The sequence below is a fragment of the Ostrinia furnacalis genome, unplaced genomic scaffold (genome assembly GCF_004193835.3).
Source record: "Ostrinia furnacalis isolate ACB-3 unplaced genomic scaffold, ASM419383v2 OfSCF0397, whole genome shotgun sequence".
Classification (NCBI taxonomy): domain Eukaryota; kingdom Metazoa; phylum Arthropoda; class Insecta; order Lepidoptera; family Crambidae; genus Ostrinia; species Ostrinia furnacalis.
In genome coordinates, this window is record NW_021130636.1 from 379,877 (window position 1) to 404,177 (window position 24,301).

Below are 24,301 nucleotides of genomic sequence, written 5' to 3' on the forward strand. Positions count from 1 at the left end.
TTCCACGTTAATTACAAAACGTCTTTGTTTAGACATTTGTTAACGTTAGCGCAACGATGCATAATTAGGGTTCCGTACCCAAAGGGTAAAAACGGGACCCTATTACTTTATTATAGCTGTCAGATATTTTCTTCTTGTCATGTCGACCACAAACCTACATAGTGTCAGCCCAAAAATCTTGCTACAATCAGTGTAATGTGGTGCCCTGCGTGCCCAAACAACTGCAGGCAGGAAGATTTAATGAATGCTACTGCCAGATATTATAAAAACATAGTATTGTTGTACAGCTCTACATTATTGTTAACAGTTACACAGTCAAATCAGCTTTAATAGACTTTACTGACAATTAATCCCTATGCAGTGTGTAATCTGAGTAAAGATTACCGGCTAATCGCTTGCCTTGTAGTCTCCTTCGATTCGCTATTTCTATTTAAACCTTAAACGTTAGACTTAGGGTATAATTAAGATTGTGTGCCGATGCTCTGTGACCCGTGAAATGAAGTAAGCGTAATCCTTGACGGCGCAAGGTGCTAGGCCGCTGTATCTAAGGTCTAAGCCTGAGGGCCCAACTTCGTCCAACTACAACCAATTCAGTTTACGATTAGTGCCGTCTATGTTATTTTAAACTCAATGTTATATACAATGAGCCTGTCTAAAGAGTGATTTTGTTCATAGTTAAAAATAAAGAAGGAAGCATGTCACGTTTCATAAAAACAAAACAAGTATCAGATTTAGAAATAAGAAGCGTAAACAATATTCACCAATATTATGCATGCATCAAATTAACACGCAAATAGATGACCCAAAACTCTACGTGGAAACCTTTTCCAGAGTAAAACCACCAAATTCCATAATTACATTAGTTCAAGACCAAAACCAATCTAACAACACCTTCCTTTCCTTTGTAAAAGGTTAAGATTAATCAAAATATACAGGGCAGATATTTTATGTACCATCCTAGACTGCATCAGTTGCGATTGTGGTCAAATAACTGCCATGTTATGCATAAAAAAAAATACTCCGATTTTAAATTAAGTGAGACTGCTATCAAGCCTTAAACTAAAAACTGTATTTTTGTAAACCTTTTTGGACTTCCCTCACAAGGTGTTAATACCACCAACACTTCCCACACTTTCAACTGTTTTATTGCATACCTATAGATAGATTTCACGTATATGAAGGGTAGACAGACACGCTACTCGTACTTTTAGTGTCGGAACGTTTATAAAACAATGTGTAGAAAATATTGTGGAACATATGTTCGCGGAGGGTTAGGACGAGTGTTTAACTTAACCCTTTAGTTGGGGACAAAGGGGTCGAAAGCGCCCGCTTGCCCCACTACCGGCGCCATTGTGTAGATGTTAATTCGCCTTCGGATTGCTGGGTTTACACCTGAAGTTTTAATTTTGTGACGTGCTGTACTTGCGGTATTTTGAACAGAAAGCTTATTATGAAATAGTCGAGGAAAGTAAAACAATCAAATCACTAATAGATATGTTATCTAAATTAATGAATATAAGTAGGTAATTATTATTATTCATTGTGGATAATGTAACTTATGTTTATGGCTAATAATTTAGTGAGGATGTGTATTTCGTAATTCTCCACGCATAATAATATACAGAATTCGGTGAAACTTTTCAGTTTTTTAGTTTACAACATCAAAAATATATCACTAACCTATATTAATGTACTTATGTCTCTACATGTACCTAAACACAGCTTAATACATAATCATGTTCTACCAGCATTTGCAATTTGCTTATGGAGCCAAAAACTTCGTTTGCTAATATCCACATCCTGTTTAGTTCCTACCGCTCAATGGTGACCGCTAATCCGCTCAGAGCAAAGTTTTATATCGACCCGTTACGGTAGCACTAAAATAGACCGAGCTGTTTTCAATTACACGAAGCCTCCGCGCGGTGATTAAGGGTTATTTATACATACAGTTGATAAGCAAACATTCGACTGGGGTAAAAAACAAACTTGGTGAAACAGTACATTATTATTCTGCGGTGGAACTACATTTTTGTTGCAAGGTTTCAAACTGAATAGATATGACGTCACTGTAGTAAGTATCAATCAAAATTTTTAAGCTACAAAATTTGTGATTTTTACATGATTGTACAATGTTTTTTTTTGTATCTTTGAAGGTATTCATTCGGTTTTTATTACGATAAAGATTCAACTCTCATTTTTGAAAGAGTGGTTTTATTAAAATTTCAATCCATTCGACAAAAAATGCTAAAAAAGGAAACCATTCCATAATAATAAAAAAATTATACTACTGTAATAATATTTTTGTTGTGTAGTCCCTAAGTCGCCTCTTACGACACCCGCGGGAAGAGTAGGGGTTGGTGACAAATGTATTCTACACAACAAACAGAGAATGGGCAGCAGCGCTCTCTGAAAAACATCAATCTTTTAAACTGCGATCTCCAACCCGCCTGCCAAGCGTGGAGATTATGGCAAATCCCTCCACCATAGTGGAGGAGGCTCATAGTCCAGCAGTGGACTGTAAAGGGCTGTTGATGATGATGATGAATAATATTTTTGTATAGTTGATATTTCGTCCCACGGCTTTTAAAATAAAATTCAGTTCCATTTTATGTTGAAATTGGTAAAAGGTGACAATGCTGCTGCAATCATTAACTCCGACTGAAGTTTAAAAAGATTAATGATTCGAAATACTGCATTGACCGTAGTGTGTTGTTGATTGGGGCTTTGGGAGTGGTACTTATAGATAAATAATCTGAAACATGAATAGTCTTCCGTATGTATTATATTTGTGATAATAGGAGATCAAACATTGTATTTGCAAACTTATACTAATTAGGACTGTGTGTACCCAATAGTAATGGGTCTTCAAGTGTAAAGAAAAATTATATTTCAAATTCAAATCTAGTGATGTCAAACATAAAGATTTGCGCCCTAACCCTAAGTAGTAGAATAATAGAGACTTTATATTTTTCCAAATTATATGACCTACAATCAAAGGGTTCTATTTACGTTCATGATTATTTATTCTCCGCGCTGAGCTAGCCGGCCTTTTAGTTCACAATTTCCCAGAAAACTAAACTAACTTGTTTAGGTGTAGTTCGCTTGCTCAATATTTAATACACGCTGTTAAGTAGTCTGTGACACCGGTTGTATTTCTCCATCCAGATTCTAGATTGTATGTGCGCCTAACCAAATAAAATCTTTATTTCCAAAAAGAAATAAGCAACATTATCGGAATGAAGACACTGTATACGATATTCTGGGCCATTTCATATACGTTTGGAGCCTTGACGGCTGACGTTGACGTGGGTTATGGTACCGTCAGGAATACACGAACCTTTAAAATATGTTTAGTACTAAGTAAATAAGAAACCATTTACCTGCGTAACAAGATTTTTCTTAGAATTTGCTTGTTGCTGTTTGCTAATCTACATCAAATGTAAGATCACATTGAACTATATTGTTGATATTTTCTACGGAAAAGTCTAAAAGCCACAACAACCTCAATTTTCTCTTTTAGAATGTATTTTTTATCTCTACTTTATCATTCTCTCTTGATAGACCTACTTATTATAAAACCAATTCTTTCCTAAACAAATCTTTAAGTAAATGTACTTAGTTACTATCTTCAAGGCACGGATTTGGTGTAGGTAAGTATTAGGTATTCCGATAGTACCTACCTATTGTATTTTTGACAGTTCTCTAGTGTATAATAAGGTACTTGATACAAATAAGGCCTACCTAACTTTAAATGCTTATATTTCAATAAATATTAACGCCAGGCAACAAAAACAAGGTTAATTAACTTCTTACATCCTTTAATTTTAGCAATATTACAAAAAATAACACAATTTTTAACTAAATCTATTCAAAATAAGCAAATTACGAAACCACTGATTTTGGCTTTATTAAATCACCTACACGGAATAAGGCCTATATGATTCAAATGCCTGTAGACCTTAAAATTGAGGTTGTATTAAGCAAAATGCGGTCTTATAACATTAAACACGTCGATTTGTTTGCGTTATCAAAATTTTACATACCAAGTAAACAGAAATATACTGTATATCTCTAGATAAACTTAAATTCCACTTATTAAGAATAATACATAAATTATAGATATAATTAAATACTCATAGTAACAAAGTAATGATTCCTTACTTAAATTATCAAAAAAAAAATCAAAACAAACAATATTATTTTTTTGTATAGGGCTTATTAAAACACCGTGTTCGAATAAGGCCTACATATAAAACCTTTTAAATAAATCAGTTTAGGAACATCATTTAGTCTTGATTTTTTGTAAACAAAATGAGATCTCAATTTTTGTTAGAACCAGGGCATAAAAAGGCTTCTGAATCATCTGTACGAACTCCTACACAATCTGTATGATACCAGCAAAAGCAGTCCTTTATGGTAGCATATCTGCTACATTGTCTTTGAGACAGGCATGATAATATCAGCTTTAATTCTTTAGAATTATACATACGGCTTTTTATTCTTATTTTTTATTGGTTTTGTATTTTGTTTCTTTTTTTTTACAGGTTTAGTATTTTTTTTTACTCTGTTTTCTTTTTATTTTCTGTGCTGTTAGTAACATTCTTATTAAATAAATATTTAGTTACTCTTTGACTCATTTAGTTTAATGAATTTGTCCGTAATCAGGTGTTGACATAAGTATCCAATATGGCCTACCATGCTGAAATAAGGCCTAGGCCTTATTAGATATTTCGCTCTTGTTGTCTTTAAAAATTTACAAATAATACATCTATAGCCAGTAGTACAAATTAAGGTAATTATTAGCTAGTAAGAAATATTTAGAAACCATTACTAAGAAAAGCTTAATCTAAAACAGCGTTATTTTACCGAAAATTTAAGATGAAATCGCCAGATTTTTATAAGAGAGCACGAAATCACCCACCACCTTAGAAGAACGCGTGCCAATTGGTGCTGGGATCGTGGATCGGGACGCTCTTGCACTCTACCGGGTTGTAGGGCATATGAGTACGTGTCCTTGAAGTATTATCCCGGTTGGATTTGTTTATCTGTGTTTTCTGATGTATAGGCCTTATTAGAACGTAGGCCTTATTTGTATCAAGTACCTTAGATCATCATTCAAATCTCGATCAATCTTTTTAACGCTATGATGGAGCACGTGATTTTGATCCCATGGTATTTTTCCATTTTATCTCGCTTGCAGACTTTAAGATAAAAACAGATAAGTCGGTTACACTACGCAAACTGACATCTTTAAAACAAAATTGTTGTTTTGGTAGAAATAATAATAAATATAAGATTTTTCATCTTTTATGACATACTTATTCTTTAAATGCCTTTATGACTAAACATAAGATCTTGTCTTTTTGCGAATTATACAACTCTAAAATAAAATAAGAAATCCTTCTCCAGAGGAGATGTATACAAATTGGGTTCAATGAGGTCTTAGTTCTGACTCCGTAGTTTGTGCATAGAATGGAATTTTCATAGATAATGCCATACAGCTCTCTGCAAGGGGCCGTCTCGTATCAGGCTCTGCAATTCGCTCGGGGACGTCATTATAATTTACAAGGAACTCGCCGCCGGCACGACGTTGATTAAAAATTGTAGCCTAATAACTTTCCTTCATAAGCTCACTAATAATATTCAACAATATACTGACTCCTTTGAACTTGTCAGACTAAAGATAATGAAAATACTTCGTGCTCAGCGTGAAAATATTAAATTTCTGTTAATCCGAACAACAACAAAAAGTGTAGAACAGTGGCATCTGCTCCGTGGCCATTAATTCCAGCCCTACAAAGATTTTCATCCGTTCCATCCGAGATTCAGAGAACCTTTGTTACAGACAATTAACTGCAGCGACGAAGAATTAATTTCTTCCCAGGGACGACTGATGTTACAAGGGAGAGTTTTTCCGCGGAATATTAAACGGTTTATTTATGGCCGAAACACGGCCCGGTCAAAGTCAAGTCAATTTCAAATAATAATTTACCTAACAATTTAGCACCAATTTACAGTCACTTAATTTTAGAATTGATTCAGCATGATTAAATTCTCAACTAAATTGCCACTCTGGGTTGCGCTCGTTATGATAATAACGATGAAACACACATTAATGAGCTTCATGGCAATTTGATGCCATATATTGCATTAACCTAGTTCGTTAATTCACGATTCAAGTTTAATCACGATGTTTTCAAAAGAATTACTCCATGTTTGGGAATTAGCGTTTTTCTGCTAGATTATGCTATTCTAGTCATGGTAACATTGGACCTACTTAAAGACTGCCATAGCTGCTACTATAACCGTCAACGGTTTAAATTTCATAATCTGTTGCCAGCCAAACGTAGAGTCACCATTAATAAAACCAATGAGATCCTCGTTATCATTTACTAAGAACAGCATCCAAGGAATAGTTTCTCGAAAAGAAATCATTGACAACACCGTTCACTCGCTGCTCGTATAGCGAACTATTCTGCAATTTACTCTCGCGCGATCCTTCTTCGGTCAGTTCGTATTTCACCTCTGTCATCTTGTGCGCGTCCTCTATTTCTGCCGTAATTATCTTCATTGATATCAAAGCTTCTATCAAACCAAACACCGAGTAATCTTTCAGATGCTGTTGGAAAATGCTCTCTGGGTAGATTTCATTAATGTCCAAATCACATTGTCGCAGCACCGCCGATAATGTCCAGTAATACAAAGAGAGAACGTGGTCATAATATTTTGAGCGGAATTCGTGGTCTGTAGTCATGTACAAATAGTACGATATATCAGTGACGGGTGATGCGTATCTGAGCAGTTGGCAGTCGATAAACATTACATCCACCGGCCTGCATTTCTGTAAAGAGAATTTAATATTATATTTTTGTTTCCAGTCCGCAGCCGTAATTGTTTTAACGCAAATGTTAAATTTTATCTCTCCGTTTACTGGTTAAAATTACTCAACCATTTATATAAATTTTATTAATAATGAAGCTTTTATTAATGCTACATTTAAACAATCGCTTTAAGTGAATGTGAAATGCTTGTTTTTAACTGTTTACCTGATATTTGTAGAGAATGTTATTATTCCAACAGTCGCCATGACAAATGGTACTATATTTTGTATCCGGCATTGCACATTTATGCAAAATTCTAAGTACGTTTGATGTATTATCTTGCAGCTTCTTCTTCGCTGATGCATCTTTAACAACGTTCACTGAAGCCTCGTAATATGAGAACAATGACTTTGGCATGAGCTCTACATCTGCATACTGCACGTCGAAATAACATGCCTTTTTTATTTGCTCAAACTCCTCTGGTTGAGATTTTTCCAGCACAAAAGACAGAGCATGCAGTTTCGCTAAATTTTTCACCGCGAGTGAAACGTGGTCCAGTGATAACTTTTGAAATCTATCGTGAACCATGTATCCTTGTGGATCCGAAACTACAATGGCCTCTCTTCCTTTGTCACAGCAAGCGAAATCACAATTCGGAAATTTTGTCTTTAGTCCCTCAATGACTTTGAAACGGTTTTGAATTTCGAGATAGGCTGGGATGATTTTTTGATAGAATAAAAACTCACGTTTATGTGCTTTACGGAATGCATTTCGTTTTTTTGGATCAGAATGCCACTTTATGATATATTTCTTCTTAACTTTGCATCCATTTCTGTATCCTGTTATGGTCACTTTGTAAAGACCGCCGTAATAGCAGTCAACTTCGTCACAGCCAAACTCAAGAACATACTCAATATCTTTTATCTGAATGTTGTTGGCTACTTCAAATAAGATCATCATAAGTTCCGGTGGACCACGAGAGATCTTTCTGTGTGGCATCTTAACACGTGTGCACTTTAATCAATCTTGAGAACTACTGAGCGGATAGGAAGCTATTGATAAAGGCCTCCATATCTGTAATACGTGATAGATTGATTTTATCTCATTCAGAATATCTCAGGATTGTTCATCTCGCAGAGTAGTATTCATCAAGTAATATCTACTCTTAAATATACCGACAATAGGTATAACCCATTGCGAAAAAGTACACACATCAATAACAACCAATTCTCGAATCACGCTGACTACGCTATACTTATTTTGACAATTTCAATTGTGTAAGAGCTAAGATTCGTCATTGTTGCACCACTATCAGCGATTGTGTCTTGATGTAAAGAGATACGTGCGTGGTATCAGCGCGGAACCGCTCACAAATAGATATAAGATAAACTAGTCTTGCCACGATGACAATACCTTTTGTAACGTCCTCAATGCTCGTCCTGCCACTCTGCAGACGTAATAGTGATGTACCAGGGAAACCGTTTTCATACACGATATATTCGATTACAATAATCGAGAAAAATTCTCACACACTATTAAAAGATAAAAGAGTGATGAGAAACAAGATTGATTTTGGAAATGAAGAAAAAATAATAAAGTTACATTTTTAGATAATATTTCAAGAAACAAATTAAATAACGAGCAAAAGCACGAATCGAGAAGATAATGCTGACAAATCTTCTTGCTAGTCAGAAAACTAAATTACCAGACCTATCCGTCTTGTTCCCCTAGAGGCCGATTAGTTTAGGAACTTTGAAACTAAAATATTGCAGAAAATACCTAAGCAAGATAGCGAGACTATTCCAGAGAGCATATAATTTAAACCGATTTTAGTTAACTAGACGAGAAAACTAAACACGATACGAATTTTAATTTGAGTAGGTATTATCAGTTTCAGATTCTGTGTAATGTAATTCAGAGATCCAACAAATGATCGAAGAATTGTCTCGATTGTTTTGAATCGAATGGTACTCGAGTTCGAATGGAGTCACAAGAGCACGTCACCAGCAAATAATAGGTACGTAGAATACACATAATGTGGCATGACCGGTTTATGCATTCAGCGCCGCTTTGTATGCCATTGTCATAGTCCTTCTGGGCATTGAGTCTAATCTTGGAATATGCAGGCTATTGAAGCTGGCTGACCGTTGAAATGAGGGAGTATGATCAATAATTCCATTGTGGAACGGCACACGTATTCTCACCGTACCTATTCGGGAAAGTGCAACGCTGAATGGTTCTTTTCATGCACGTTGCGTTTTAGGTTTTCACAGCTATTGGAATAAAAGAAATGCTAAAGTATTTTACGAAAAAGATATTGTATTTTTGTTACAAACGTTGTTTACTTGTTTGTTTCGCCTCAAAGTAATTTGAAAAATTCCCAAGTCTGGTGCTAAAATGTAAGACGGCGTACGTTATTATGAATTTCAGTCGGTATTTTCGTGTTGTTAGAAGTTAGTTGAAGGATGTTTCAAAGGCATTCCCGTAATTTGCTACAATTAGGCTAATAGACCTACTAGATTTAGTTTGTCTAGACCTAAGCATTCAGACAGCATTTAAACATTTAGAATATCTTTTATATTCTAGGCATTGCACAATAATATGTGAAATCTGATACGTAACGAACAAGAGAATGATAGTAACCTTATTGTATTTTGTTTTTGAAATCTTACGTACCTACAATTTCGGACATTAGGTTAGTTTTCATTCCGGGGCCAGCAAAATACACAACTTTGAAGGGGTCTAAAGGCTAAGGAAAGAAAACCTTCATTTGTTTTTATATCTTAAGGAAATCCGATACAAACAAGTAAACAACGGCTCCTTTGTTTAGAAAGGCCTTTTGTTTAGTTCGACTAACAATACAAGTACAGCTAATCGAGTAGGCTGTACACTGTCTGCGCTTTGACAACGGGATTGTTTGTTTGTCCTGCAATATTCGCCATACGCCTTTGGCGATTTGAATTATTTACCATTCAAACATGCGAAACAGTTTGTGAACAAGTTTGTTGCAAAATGTTCAGACTGGAATATTAAGTTTGTGATCAATGATTATAGTACTTATTTTAGGTTTTTAGGGATAAACAGGTATTATCGACATCACATCAGGTTGACCTTACTTTATTTTACACGGATTCCATCGTCAAAGCCGAATGTAATTTAGGTGTAAATAAAAACATCAAATGTGCTTTGAAGGGCGCCGCCCTAATCACATCTGCCTTAAACAAGATTCGGCAGGGCCGTCTAGACGTTCGGAAATCAGCTCCGTAGACATCGCCTGTTGGCTTTTCAACATTAACTCTGTAATCTTTTTCAATCTTATCACACCAAATGAATAGATAGATACTATTTTACTATTACGTAGATATCTAAATATATGTAGGTATATAACTCTGACTGACATAGTGATCTATCAACGCACAGCCCAAAACATTGGACGGAACGGGCTGAAATTTGGCACGCAGGTAGATGTTATGACGTAGGCGTCCGCTAAGAAAGGATTTTACGAAACTCCATCCCTAAGGGGGTAAAACGGGATCCACGCGTACGAAGTCGCGGGTGGCCGCTAGTTTAAAATAATTTTGCTGAACAGTCGAACAAAGTACATAGGTAGTATACTACAATACTAAAAACAAATACGAAATGGTAACCCCATACTGTTCAAAGTTTCAATCAACCTTGCTTATGACGTCACTCTACAAAGTTCACAGCTCAAAAGCAATTCACATGACGCAGGTATATCAATCTGCAAAGATTTCCACAATCGACCACCCAGTTGAGTGACACTGTAATCATATCAGCGCAACGTGATTCGGAACGTGAAACAACCCAAGGTTAACCAAATAGGAAAAACCATTTTCTATTGCTTACATGCTCAAACTCTTAACCATCCTGCCTATGTCGTCACTCTACAAAGTTTATAGCTAAAAACTATTCTTCATATTATTATGCCGCAGGTAACTACATCAATCTGCAAACATTCTACAATCGAAAATCAAGTTTAGTGACACTGTAATGTAATCATATCAGCGCCAACGTGATTCGGAACGTGTCTAGACACTCAGGAAATCAACTTTCCGTAGACACTGCTCTTGACGCCGGTGCCCGGATACATTTTTTTTTAAACGCACGTAAAACGTTATATTTTGGGTTATGACGTTTTAGCTGGGAGCATCTTTGAGTTTTAAGTTAAATTAAGTGATACATGGTACAAAATGTTCTAAAATAGTTAAGTATTATTGGATTAAGTATGACGTTTTAGCTGTGAGTATATCTTTGCAGAAATAACACTTTATATTTTAAGTTATGTAGTTACTGGTGAAGTTATTTGATTACATACCTGATTCGTTTCTGGTTCTGCTATCAGCTCTGGATTCTGTAAATAAGAGACAACATAATTAATTATTTAATTTCTACACTAAAACTTTGTAGTTTTTGATGAAAAGTACCTAAAAGAATATACGAGTAATACGAGAGTAATATTTTTATTGGTATTATAATATTTACAAATAAGATTAAATTCAGTAGGAGTTTGAATCATGTCGACGCCACAAGTGTAATAACTTTTGTTGTAAAGTAGTAGGTACATTTATTACATCTGAAAATGATACCGCTGTCTTTAGCTCATCACTAAACAATAACATTATTTAAAACCCACTTAAGTAGCTATTAAACCTCTGTAACCTAATACATCCTATACTGAGAATATCTGCTCGATTTACCAGCTTATTATGGGAAACATGATCTGTATCCCCTACAGCACAATACCGAAGGGCAACTCCGGGGTCCTACTAAAGGGAGTATCGAAACTTTTCACGTATAATGGCGGTCAAATGAATATTTTTAGCGGAGTATTTTTTCATCTTTTCAATAGAGCAAGGTAATGCTTTTGTGATAACATTTCACGTAGAATATGGGTTTATGTAACTTTTATGGTAAAAGGAAAGTTGGAAGAGCTCACAGTTCATTATGTGCGGTAATAACATGTTAAGGTATGATCACTAATTTATTCAAATACCTAACTGCTTTTTATGGGAAGCAGAAAAACAAAACGGAAAAACCTTTTTGTACAGTCGCATATAAGACCACGGGCTGGAAGACGTAGCGTGGGCAGGCCTCCTACTAGGTGGACCGACGATCTGGTAAAGGTCGCGGGAAGAGCCTGGATGCGGGCAGCGCAGGACCGTTCATTGTGGAAAACCTTGGGGGAGGCCTTTGTCCAGCAGTGGACGTCATTTGGCTGAAACAACAACAACAATATAAGATTTTGCATGTGTGCACCTTTTTCTATCTAAAGATGTATTGATATTTTATGCCGTTAGCCGTACTTGAAACAAAGAACTTAAAACTTACAAATAAGCATCAAAGATCGCCGTAGTCACTCAAAGAAATATAGCGATGTACCCACCTCGCTACTAAAATATTTTGTAACCTTTTTCAGTTTAACGTTGATGCTGAACTTTTATTATTTATTTACTTTTCAATTCAAAATCTTACCTTTTCCAATTACGAAAACTCCTAAGTTAAAATTTTTAATAAGTCCAAAACGTTTTTATCACGCTAATAAATTTCTTTAAAAGGCCAAATTCGCTTTGAGCGTGGGAGGGGCGCAAAGAATAAAATGAGGAATGTTTTAATAAGTGTTCCGTATAACGTCGTTTATCTTTCGTTGCATGCGGAGTTGCCGCAAAAGTAACAAAAAAGGTTGCCGTAAATGGAAGGTGGGTAAAAAAATAAATTGTTTGACGTTTGCCAATGCGAGCGTCGGCCGATTCGAGTCCATTTGCGGGGGTTTTCTTTCAAAACGACTGTGATGTTGCGCTCTGACTAAATAAACAAGAGACCTCAAAGCTTAGAATTGCATTTGTTCAGTAAACAGCCTTATTTATGTGTAGACGGCACTTTTATATACGCTTCATTTAACCCTACAGTGGTCGCGTGGATTACACCCGTAATCCACTCGTGCAAATTGTCGAATATTTTGAAATCGGTCAACGCGATCGTTTTGATACTTCGTGTACTTTAAGTTGCATAGTCGAAGATCACACTTAATGACATGTGAGCGCCAGGTCGCTTGTGGATGTGTCGCAGGAGCCCCGTAAATGCCGATGGTCTACCCGTGTAATCCGCGCGACCAATTACGTAAATATTTTTTAAGTTACCTTTTTTACTTAATATGTTTGTTTTTGCATTATTAGAGTAAATTAATGCTTTGTAATAAATAATTACTGCATAGGTATGTATTTACATTTGTGTTTTCAATAAAATCATTGTATTTCAGATAAAAATCATGAACAATAGACAAAAAGCACAAATTGCAGAATGGCTAGAAGTAATTGACAATGAAAGCGTATCTTCTGGCGAGTCTTCGGTTTCTGATGAAGAAGTGCACATTCTTCCACAAGAGAACAAGTTTCTCAGACCAGTGATTATCCATCTAATTCAGAACCATCACAGAGGAGTTTTTTAGGTCGCTACTTTTACTGCGGAAAAAAGCGAAATCAAAGTACTGGAAATACTTGTAATTCGTGCAACAAATTTATTTGTCCTTATTATTCCATGATGGCATGTATCTCCTGTTCAAAATATAAATAATAAATAAGTTCAATTAGTACTGGATAATTTCTAAACTACCAAAGTTGACATTTTCTTGATAAAAAATGATGATTTTTATGTTTTGGTTAATTTATGAAATATGAGAAGAACTGCTCGTTTCTTTGTTTGATTATTTCATTAACTAATACATAACAATAAATATAAAAAATAAAGAAACATGTTTTTATAAAGATATGTCTTCTTTTTTTACTCCATAAAATGGCTTACGCATGTAATCCGCGCGACCATTAACGTAATATTTTAGAGCGCGACCACCGTAGGGTTAAGGTCCATACACACCGGGTTTTTTTCAGGCGCCATCACAGCGTTACGTGACAAGTTAGTTACAACGATTACGATAGCATCGAGTAGATACATAGCGCGTCCAGTCGCATGAAACGCACCTCGACACTGAAATAAACGTATTGTACAATAGCCCTTAGAGTGCATACTATACGTACTTTTCATAAATTTTTAGACGTCTCTGATGGTAGAAAATTTCACCTCAGTGAGCAGTTACTATTTGTGACAAACTCATAACAACTTCTATGCAAATTCTAAAGGACAATACAACCCCGTGTCTAAGTACCTGCCTTTTGTAATCTTCATACAATTAAGATACCAATCAAGAGAGGTAGCGGCCGTAGAAACGAGAGCGGTAGGTACGAGGGGAAAGGTTTTGTTCTTAATCCCACTCAGAGAGTTAAAGATGACATTATTGTTTGCGTACATAAATACCAATCTAACATTTTAGACGTAAAGAATCTGAACAAGATTAAAACCTAGTTGCATATCGTCGTCGTCGTCGTTTCAGCCGAAAGACGCCCACTGCTGAACAAAGGCCTCCCCCAAGGATTTCCACGAAGACCTATCCTGTGCTGCTCGCATCCAGGCACCTCCCGCGACCTTCACCAGATCGTCGGTCCACCTAGTTGCATATACTCGTACATAATAACTACAACAACAAGGCTGTTTGGCTCATTCTCAAGTATGCAACTTTGGGAAAACGAGTATGTTTAAATCGTTTTTTTTTAACAAGTTTTTCCAAAATTTTTTTCTATCGCTTCTTGGTCCAACGGTTTATTGCGAATTAATTGGAATTTCATATTGTTGAAAAAATAGGTAGTTCTAAATGCAGCTAAGATTCGATCACAAATCTAATTTTATTCATAAAGACTGACTTAGTCAAAGAGTTTCTTGCTAAAATATGATACTCTTAAAATACGTGAAAAAGTTAATAAACAAGCACTTATGCTAGAATTTGAACTGACTCCCAAATAAGATTGTCTAGTCCGCTCAGAGCTTTGGGCCTGCCCCTGCTACGTCGCTGCGTTGCAACTCCGGTATATTTCGAATTCAAGCTTTGGGGAGAGCTTTAAAAGCCTGCTTTATATTTAAACATTCGGCTACAAAGACTTTGGACTCAGTATTCAATTCACTAAGTTGAAAATGAAAACGTTCATAAAAACAAGGCGAGAGTGAATAAGCACTTACAGGGCAGATATGTACCACCCTAGACTGCATCCCACTTAACATCAGGTGCGATTGTGGTCAAATACCTGCCTTGTTATGCATAAAAAAAAAGCTATTGAATAAAGATTTAATTTGATTGCTTTTTACTTAGACATAAATAGGATGAATATTAATAGCAAACCTCTTTTACGAGTATAACTGAGTTTTATTTAAAAGAAAAAATCGGCGATTTTCCAAATTCAAATTTTAATAATAACTTTTTAAAAAAATAAAACCGACTTCAAATGCGTGAACACAAAAAAAAAACTAAAAATTAAAAATATTGCGTATAAAAAAGTTCAACCCCAATTTTCCACCCTTGGGGGTGAAATATTTTCTTCAAATTCGCATGAAACCACCCTTTTGATAATACCTATTCAACAAAAAAATTATCGTTCAAATTGATTTATAATCGGCGGAGATATTGCGTATAAAAAAGTTCATCCCCAATTTTCCACCCTTGGGGGTTATTTTTTCTATTATTAAATTTAAATGGGACCACCCTTGAGGTATTACCTATATGCCGAAAAAAGATTTGTTCAAATCGGTTCATAATTGGCGGAGTTATCGCGTAACAAACATAGAAAAAAAAAAAAACATACGGGTCGAATTGATAACCTCCTCCTTTTTTGAAGTCGGTTGAAAAATTTCGACTCAATTACAGCTGAACTCACTAAAAAATTTGCACGAAAAATGAGCGCGAACCCGATATTCGATACAACATCACGTACTGGCTGAAAATATAATTATTGGGAATTGTAAAAACATCGAAATGCAAGCGTGAAACTGCGGTTTGAAAAATACTTTTTATTTTTCAAATTAAGAACCCGACTTCCCTGTACCAAGATAATCCCTTTCTACCGCATAACTAACGACCTAGTTTCCCCACGATTCAACACTCGAGTCTTGCACTAAGCCATGCAGTTGAATTCAAAAGCATTACGACATGATTTTCCTTATGTCTATGTCATTAGATTTGAAAAGGGATGAAATATTTATTGAATATGACTCTACAAATGGCAGCGGGCATCGCAACATTATTGCACCTTATTACTACAGGCATAGGGCTAAATAATTAGATATATATTTTTGCTGTTTTTGCTCGGGACAAGTATGATAAAGCGTGTTTTTTTTAATTACCTACTCCCTTTTAAATCATATTAAATTTTTAAATACCTTACGGTAGGTAGGTACTTCTAAAAAAGTCTTATGCCCGTTTTCACCATCAATCTCTAATTTTTAAGTGGAACCTATGGTAAGACATAACAGGAATTTTGTTTTCATAGGGATCACTTAAAAATTAGGGTTTGATGGTGAAAACGGGCATTAATCTTACCAAATAAATTAAAAAATATACTACTTTTTCATTTAATGATTTTAAATATCACCAAATAAACTTATTTTTATATTTTATAAAGTTAATAAACCTTAGTAAAATTATAGAGCGTCATTAATGGTATTTACACTCAAATAAAGAAAGAAAATAATGTTATTTGGTACAAGTACAACATACAAAAAATTCCATGGCTTTACTTGAAATATCGTACCATCTCTAACTCCGCTTGACATCACTTTAAAGACACCCTATATTTCACTAGAGACGGCACACCGTGTCAGGGGTATATTAGGCCTCGTGCAGTAGGGGTGCGTATCGATTGGGCCCACCCTCGCCGTGGGCACTACACAATATTACTCTGCACTCGCAACCACCCTTTCGCTACGATTGCAATGCCCGGCCGGATTATTGTTTTAAAATATTTGGCATCAAAGACCAAAGACAATATAAATATAACTTACAAGACCACTCTAGTCTTTGCCTTGAGGGCGCTTAAAATGTAAACGATAAAAGGTAAACGATTCAAAAGTGGAATGCCCTATTGCAAATGGCGGAGGAATACACTCGAGTCGTTTGAATTTGTTGCGTACGAAAATCTTAAAAGGGATTTTCTTTCAATTTGAAGGTAAATCTAATAGGTACCTGTTATTTAAATAGGATTTCAATAAATATTGTTAGTTTAACTTTGCCGCAACACAATTTATTTAACTAAGTAAAAACTTACAGAAATTAGATAAGAGTTGGTTTTAGGAGTAGGTACATTTGTTGTTGTTCATTGTTATATAGCTCAATGATTTCTTCTAAAAACCGCAAAGTATGAATTTAGAGTCATTAAAACCTCAATACAAAACGAAAATTCACACGTGTCAATTTAATACCATGATGCTCTTCATGAAATCGATTGCACCAATCAAATTATGTCCTGTCAGGCCTGGCTCACTCCGCGCGGTACATCCGATAATTACCTACAGCGAAGCGCCCCGCCGGCGGGTATTATATCAGTCGAGTGTCACGCGCGCGCCCGTCAAGACGTTGGCGTGCGTTGTAGTACCTAATTCTATGATCGAAGTATTATTTAAAAATGGACATAAAGAGAATGAAATATTATTATGCGGCGTTCGGGTGTTTAAATTCGAAAATAAATCTACCGGATTTATCTTTTTTTTCGCTTCCCAAAGATGCTGAAAGGTATGTTGGCCATGTACCTACATCAATAATTCTTAGGATAGTATAGGAACCTAACCTACCATGACTACTGCTCAGAATGCGTTCGTTCGTTTCAGCCAAAAATGGCGTCCACTACTGGACAAAGGCCTCTCCAAATGTTTTCCATAATCAATGCGTACTTACCTACATACGTACCTCATTACAAATAAGTAGATTAATTATTTTTTTACTAGACACTACTAGACAGCAACCCTAACAGCGTAAGAAGAGTTCAGAGGCACGCGATAGAAAGAGACAAAACTTGTAGGTGAATAAAATTGTAGGTACTTAGTGCTGTGCGAGCTGAATTCCACTGTATCGCGTCGTAGCAAGACTCGCATTTATTTAAATCGTCTTGCGGAGTAATCCTTCTGTACCTGTACTTATTCTGTGGTCCTGTTTACCGGGTGAACAAAGCAAAGCGTCCATTGATGTCACGTTGATCGGACCATCGGACTGTCCGCCGAATTAGCGGACAATACGCAATCCTGCGCGCGCCTCATCAATTGAAGTAAGAGTACACGGCCCTTCGATTGCTTTTATTTGTATAGTATTGGAAATGTTAATTTAATTAATAGATTTTAAACATTACCTACCTACATACTTATTGAACTTTTCAGATAATATTGTTTTACTTTCATAAATTAATACGACGACTGATTTTTACAGTATTAGCTCAGTGGTAGATAGAACCATAAATGGTGGCATATCAACGGGGGCGTTAGGTATAAGTATTTATTTTTCTAAAGGTAGGTACGAGTGTTAATGGATTAGGCAGAATCCAAAAAAAGTCATTAGTCAAGTTTCCTCACTCTAGACCTAAAGTAATTAAAAATGGTATTTAACTTTATGTTTCTTGTATTATCTCCTGTTTTTATGAAGTCACCAATAAAGTACTATTATTGTTTTATCTATTTCTAAACCCTTTTAAAACTCTCACTAGTTATTACTTCAAGAAATATCCAGTAAATATGAGACAGAAAACGATCAGGTTTCAGTAACAATATCACTCCATCAACAAGACGAATAAACGTCCAATCCGTGTGAAGTTGTCAAATGCGCCGGATCGTGGCCAAAGTCCGTGAGCTCAGGACAGATGCCAGCTAAATTAACTGACAATCGCGGCAATCCAGTCAATGGAGACACAATCGCTACTGATTGTTTGGCTCCGGGACCACCGAAATGTGACGGTAATTTTAAAACACTATTAGTTTCGATTGAAATTCCATTTGGTAGCGTGACAAGCTCGTTTTAGTGGCTACGGGAAAGTCGATTCAATTAACCCAAATAAATGATGTATTAACTCAATATTCGGTTGAAAAATAAGTAGATACCGTACTCGACTGCTTTGTAACATTCGTTGGACACAAATATACTCGTACATAGACATTGTTTTGAATGGATCACTGACTCACCGTAACTTACACTATAGGTAGGTATGTCTTCAAAACTGTAACCACGTAAGTAGGTATTAAATATTTTTTAATTGTAAATAGCAATTTTTATGTTTCATTTTAAGCTTATTGTAAACTTGTTTGCAATTCTCTCAATTACTCGTAAATTAAAAAACAATTCTAGATTGAATTTCTCACCTCATAAAACATGGAGTGTAAAAACAAAGGAACTTTTGGCGAGATTTTGTAGAATACAATAATTACAGACTATCTATCTATCTCAGATTTTCTCCTCATTTACAGCCTAAACATGAATGTAAATCGTCCGTCCAAAGAATACCAAATCGTTTGGTACCAAAGTGACCCTTGTTCCGAGCTGATGCGGGCTATAAAAACAATTTGCTGTGCACTGCCACTTCCAATTGGTGCGAATTGTCATGTTCCGTAATTCCGGCTTCGTTCAAGAAACGAGATGGAATTGATACCATTCATAAGATATTTTTTAATGTTGGCTAAAACCACAGAATAAAAATCTCTAGATAAAATACAATTTAATCCACATTGTTATTATGATCGTTAAGTAACTACCTCCTCATTTATACAAATTTACAGCCTGAATCTACGCATGGAGTTTACTGAATCAGAATCAGAATAAACAAAACCTACTGATTTATGATCAGAGCCATGTGAGGTAAATAATTTTGCCCCATTATGTAACAGGTAGGAAAGCCTTTACTAAATTGATTAAAAGAGTCTTCAAAAGAACAAATATTTTCTTTAACGTTTACCGTATTAAAGCTCTCCAACTATTTCCATCAAGGCAAAACGAACACAAAACTTTCATTGGAGAATTCAATTTATCGCTAATAGAAAAACACTTCCGCAAAACCGTCGTGCTTCCATTTCCATTGTAACATGTGTACGCGACGTATAGACATTTCCTGCCTCTATTTTATATTCAAACAAACTCGTGTTTTCACACGCTTCCCTTAGCAACTAAGAGAGCTCGCAGACGAGCGACAGTATATCGGCGACTGCTTGCAACTTAAGTCGGCAACGACTGTCGACCCAGAGCCCCGTCGAATGCCGTGGATACCAGCTAAGTCAGGTCAAAGTCAACAATAGACAATAATACGAAAGAGTCAAAGTCAAAGTCAAAATTTCTTTATTTGTTTAGACTAATAAATAGTTCTTACAAATCGTCATTTTGCTCTTAAGGAGCCTCTACATGTCTCATAATCTTTTTACCCTACCAGCGCTTCGAGACCAACATTTGGCAAGTGCTGAGAAGAAGCGCCGCAACAAACTCAGTCACCACTGTCTGCCGGTTAATATAAATAAATATAAATAGTAGTAGTAGGTACATTCGATTCAGGAGCAGTTCACTGAATTTACCATGCATTCTTGTATGGTGTATCTTATAAGAATGGGTATACAAGATTGCGTGGTATATTAAAGTGACGTGCTAATATCTAGACTTACATATTAAGATACTAGTAGAAATGACTCGCATACATAAATTTGAATAACTTGGATTGACCAGTCCCCGAAAGCAGCGCCTGTTCACAGACATGACGAGTGAACCAGCCATCGCTTCACTCGACCATATTGGAGGGAGGAGTATAGTAGGTGGGCCCCTAAGTAGTATTAGCCCAGGGCCTCCTAAACTCACGATCCGGCCCTGCGTCGACCACAGATATTCAAATTAGACTACTGTCGCCGACGCATGCGAATACCGCCGATGGTCGCCCACAGTCATCAATCGCGCATCGCGACTCTCGAAGACGGACATTCACTAACGTATAGACAGAGTGTCAACATGTCATGACAGTGAAAAACACGAGTCGGAGACTGTCGCCGACAGTCGCTGGCCGTCGCGCCTATCGCTTTCACAAGCAGTCGCCTATACAGGGTGGAAACGATAAGTGATCTCATTCGATTATTTCTAAACTATACAAGATATCCAAAAGCTGGTTACTGATCCTGAAAGTGCTTCACTAGCTCTATCCAACGGTACCAATAATAGGTTACAAAATTAACTGGATCTATCCAAAAATTAAATGTTTCCAGCCTCCATACTAAATGTATGCCAGCCAAACAATATTAAAAGTATTAAGTTTTTTTATTAAATAATAAACACTTAATATGAACTCGTAAATTGCATTCTTAAAATAATATTCTTTGAAAACATTGGTTTTATTAGGCTTTACTTGCTATAATATTATCAAGACATGAGTGCCATGCCTGTGGCAGTACTAAATGTATGGAAGTTGGAAACATTGAATTTTCGGATGGATCCAGTTTATTTTGTACCTTATTATTGGTACCGTTGGATAGAGCTCGTGAAGCGCTTTCAGGTTTAATAACCAGTTTTTGAATATCTTGTATAGTTTTTTATATTATGTGGTTTTACTAAATGTATGGAAGCTGGAAACATTGAATTTTCGAATAGATCCAGTTTATTCTGTAACCTATTATTGGTACCGTTTGAAAGAGCTTGTAAAGCACTTTCAGAATCAGTAATCAGTTTTTCGATATGTTGTATAGTTTAGAAATAATCAAGTGAGATCACTTAACGTTTCCACCCTGTATACTGTCGCTCGTCTGTGAGCTCCCTAAATGTTATGAAACAGTCGAGCTTCGATAAATCATACATCAATTTTAAGCTCCATTTATTATTACGCGTACGTTTGATAGGTATAAGCCCTTTGTGCGAGTAATTTGCTTTTGACTGGCGGGAAATCTGATTTGTCGATATATCGCCTAATGAAGTTACAAAGTGCCTATTTCCCCGCCAACCGTAATCAATTCGGAATTATATATTATTTGATCAAAGGGATATTTCTTAGGTACCTAACTATTAAGATTATGTATGTACAGTTACCTAGTAACTAGGTATCTACTGTCATTGTTATGAAATTTCAGTTCCAAAATAACATCTACGCGTATTTCTTCGAAATAAGATGCCACAATTCTGCTTAACGTCTTATCAACTTCCTATTTACTTTACATACTTACTTACGAGGTTCGCTAATAACGCATAACTCTTCAAACCGCTTATATCCCCGAATGGGCTCTAATTACAAAATCAAATTCAAACAAAATCTGTTCTGAAACTCAAAATTGCGCCGAAGAGGAGCCGCCATAATTACCGATATCATTGCCCGTTGACTCCATTATCCTCATAATTGCATAAATCATGCTAACTCCACGTTCAAAAGTCATTTGATTAACGTTGTACGATTTCTCTTAAGAGATTTCGTGTTAAATGAAATAAATGAGCCTCAATGATGTTTTATTACATCACATTAAATTAAACGATGTAATCATTTGTGTTTGAAAGTTGAGGAATTTAAAAATGATTTTATTTGAAACATCATAAACGATGTTCGTCGCATTCAAGACTGACACGACTAATCACAATAGAGGACAACGATCTAGTGGAATGTCTTTTTTTATCCAATCTATTTTTACCAAATTAATCTCAATGGTTTGTCTCATCTGAAAACGCAGCCATTCGCCAATTCCCACATTCAGCGATTACACTATCCAATTTCGCATTTATTCAAATGTGTCCCACTTTTACACTACATATTAAAAATACGACGAAACGCGGCAACCGCGAAATCCCTAATATGTATGAAGCGGTGCCATCCACGCTAGCGTATTACTAAAATTATGCCATTCCGAAAAAATTGCTGCCACAAAATTTAAATTTGCCTCGCACTATAACTGTGCCACTGGAAACATTTTTCCTGAAAAAAAAAATACTGTAACTGAAATTGCTATTTTTGTAAATTATTCTGACGTGTATGTATATCAGTGACGATAGTCACTTGCCATTGATGGATTGTCATATGTAAACCTACATAATTTTGCATGCCTAAAGGTGGAAGATGGAGATACCTTCTTGAAAAATTGTAACACCTACTGATGCAGATGTAAACCCATTTTCGCAAAATATATAATTTGAATTTACACTGACGATCATCTAATAACCTCATTTTATTAGTTATTAAAATTATCTGGCGTTGTTACGAAATAGTGTCACCCACCCACGGCCCTTAGGCAGTTCGATTTTTTAAGTTAGATTATTTTAAAAATATCTTTTTCTTTTTTGCCGAAAAATCGACATCAAAACAACGGTTATTTTTATTTAATAACTTCAAATCACGAAACATTAAAATAACATTAAAAGAGACAAGTAGGTATCATTGTTTTCTGATTGTACATTATGCTCGTTGTNGACTATTAATTGCAGCACATCTGCTCTTCACGTTTGATTAACATCTCAATTCAGCACACCCTGTCTAGTGGCTACATTGAAATCTTTGTTTATAGCACTCCTAGTACGAATATTAATATTTAGAATACTGCATCAGATTCGAAGTCAGACGGTAGCAAGCGAACATGTAGCGCCGCCTGCGCGTCGGTCATTGAACAACAGTGGCGCGCCGAAATACCTCATGCAAATACCCTCGAGAAATGGCTAGGGTTGTCGCCTGTTCGACTTTATAAACTCAAAGAATTACAATGTCTTTTCAATCATAAAACTGTAACTTGAAATGGATATAGGTACAAAATGGTGGTTAAGCTTATTAAGTTGTTGTAATATTGAAGATGTGTTCATGTAAAATTAACTATTTTACGTGTTACTATCTACACGGTCACAGTAATAAGACGACAAAGCGCAATAAGCATCCTGACCGTGACTCACTGCCTGTCTAGTATGTAAACTGTAAACTTTAAAAGCTCTCATAATTATTATAGAACTATCCAATTTCCTTAAAGATATAAAAAATAATAAATCCTTATTGATAAATATTTCCAATAAAGTAATAACATCAGCTTCAGACAACCCTGCTACTATACCTATGGCCCCGCACCATCATACCGAAGGTATACGAGAAACAAATGAAAATCGTGCCTCGTCCCGACACGGGCGATCCGGCGAAATGTATTATGGTACCTTTCCACGTCGATAAGTAAATGTTACCCTTGTCCCCACGAGTTATGAACCCTCGCTGGGTACAGGGTACATAAGCGTATTTTTTCCGAAGCCCTTCCTTGTAGGGCTGTCGCTTTTAAATTAAAAATAGATTGCGGTTTTGGGATGCGAATTGAAAAAAGGCTATAAATTCTACGGTGGACGATGGTTTAGGAATGAATGGTATGGAATTTAATGTTTTAAGGTAGCTTTTATATTAAGTAGAAATAAAAGTATAATCTTCTGAAGAAGGTCGTGGGTTCGAGTCCCACCTTCGATTTTTTCAAGTTTTTTTCTCTTCTTCATTTCTCTTTGGTAGAGAAATGAAGAAGAAAGCGGCATAGGAATGCTTTTTCAAGAAAGAAAACTTATTCTTATTTTATGTATCACGTATTGTAGGTATGTAGAGAATATACAGGGTGGAAACGATAAGTGATCTCGCTCGATTATTTCT

General features: G+C 35.9%; 2 protein-coding genes across 7 annotated transcripts in view; both read right to left on the minus strand.

Annotated features, from left to right (window-relative positions):
• The window catches only part of Liprin-gamma (liprin protein kazrin), a 110,648-nt gene that overhangs the window by 72,360 nt on the left and 13,987 nt on the right, over window positions 1–24,301 (minus strand). For all 6 annotated transcript variants that reach the window (XM_028318852.1, XM_028318875.1, XM_028318861.1 and 3 more), the window contains exon 2: window positions 11,158–11,193. The gene's annotated coding sequence lies outside the window, so the exon portion shown is untranslated. The remainder of the gene's footprint in view (window positions 1–11,157; window positions 11,194–24,301) is intronic.
• LOC114363226 (uncharacterized) lies at window positions 6,377–7,960 on the minus strand. The gene is made up of 2 exons (XM_028318895.1): window positions 7,047–7,960; window positions 6,377–6,841 (listed from the first exon to the last, which is right to left on the minus strand). Exons 1-2 carry the CDS (start codon window positions 7,818–7,820, stop codon window positions 6,386–6,388), a joined length of 1,230 nt encoding a protein of 409 aa, XP_028174696.1. The 5' UTR covers window positions 7,821–7,960; the 3' UTR covers window positions 6,377–6,385.

Coding starts and splice junctions, on each gene's coding strand:
- LOC114363226 (XM_028318895.1), bottom strand. CDS start 7,820: ATGCCACACAGAAAGATCTCTCGTGGTCCACCGGAACTTATGATGATC. Junction 6,842..7,046: donor ACATTCTCTACAAATATCAG/GTAAACAGTTAA, acceptor TTCTCTTTACAG/AAATGCAGGCCGGTGGATGT.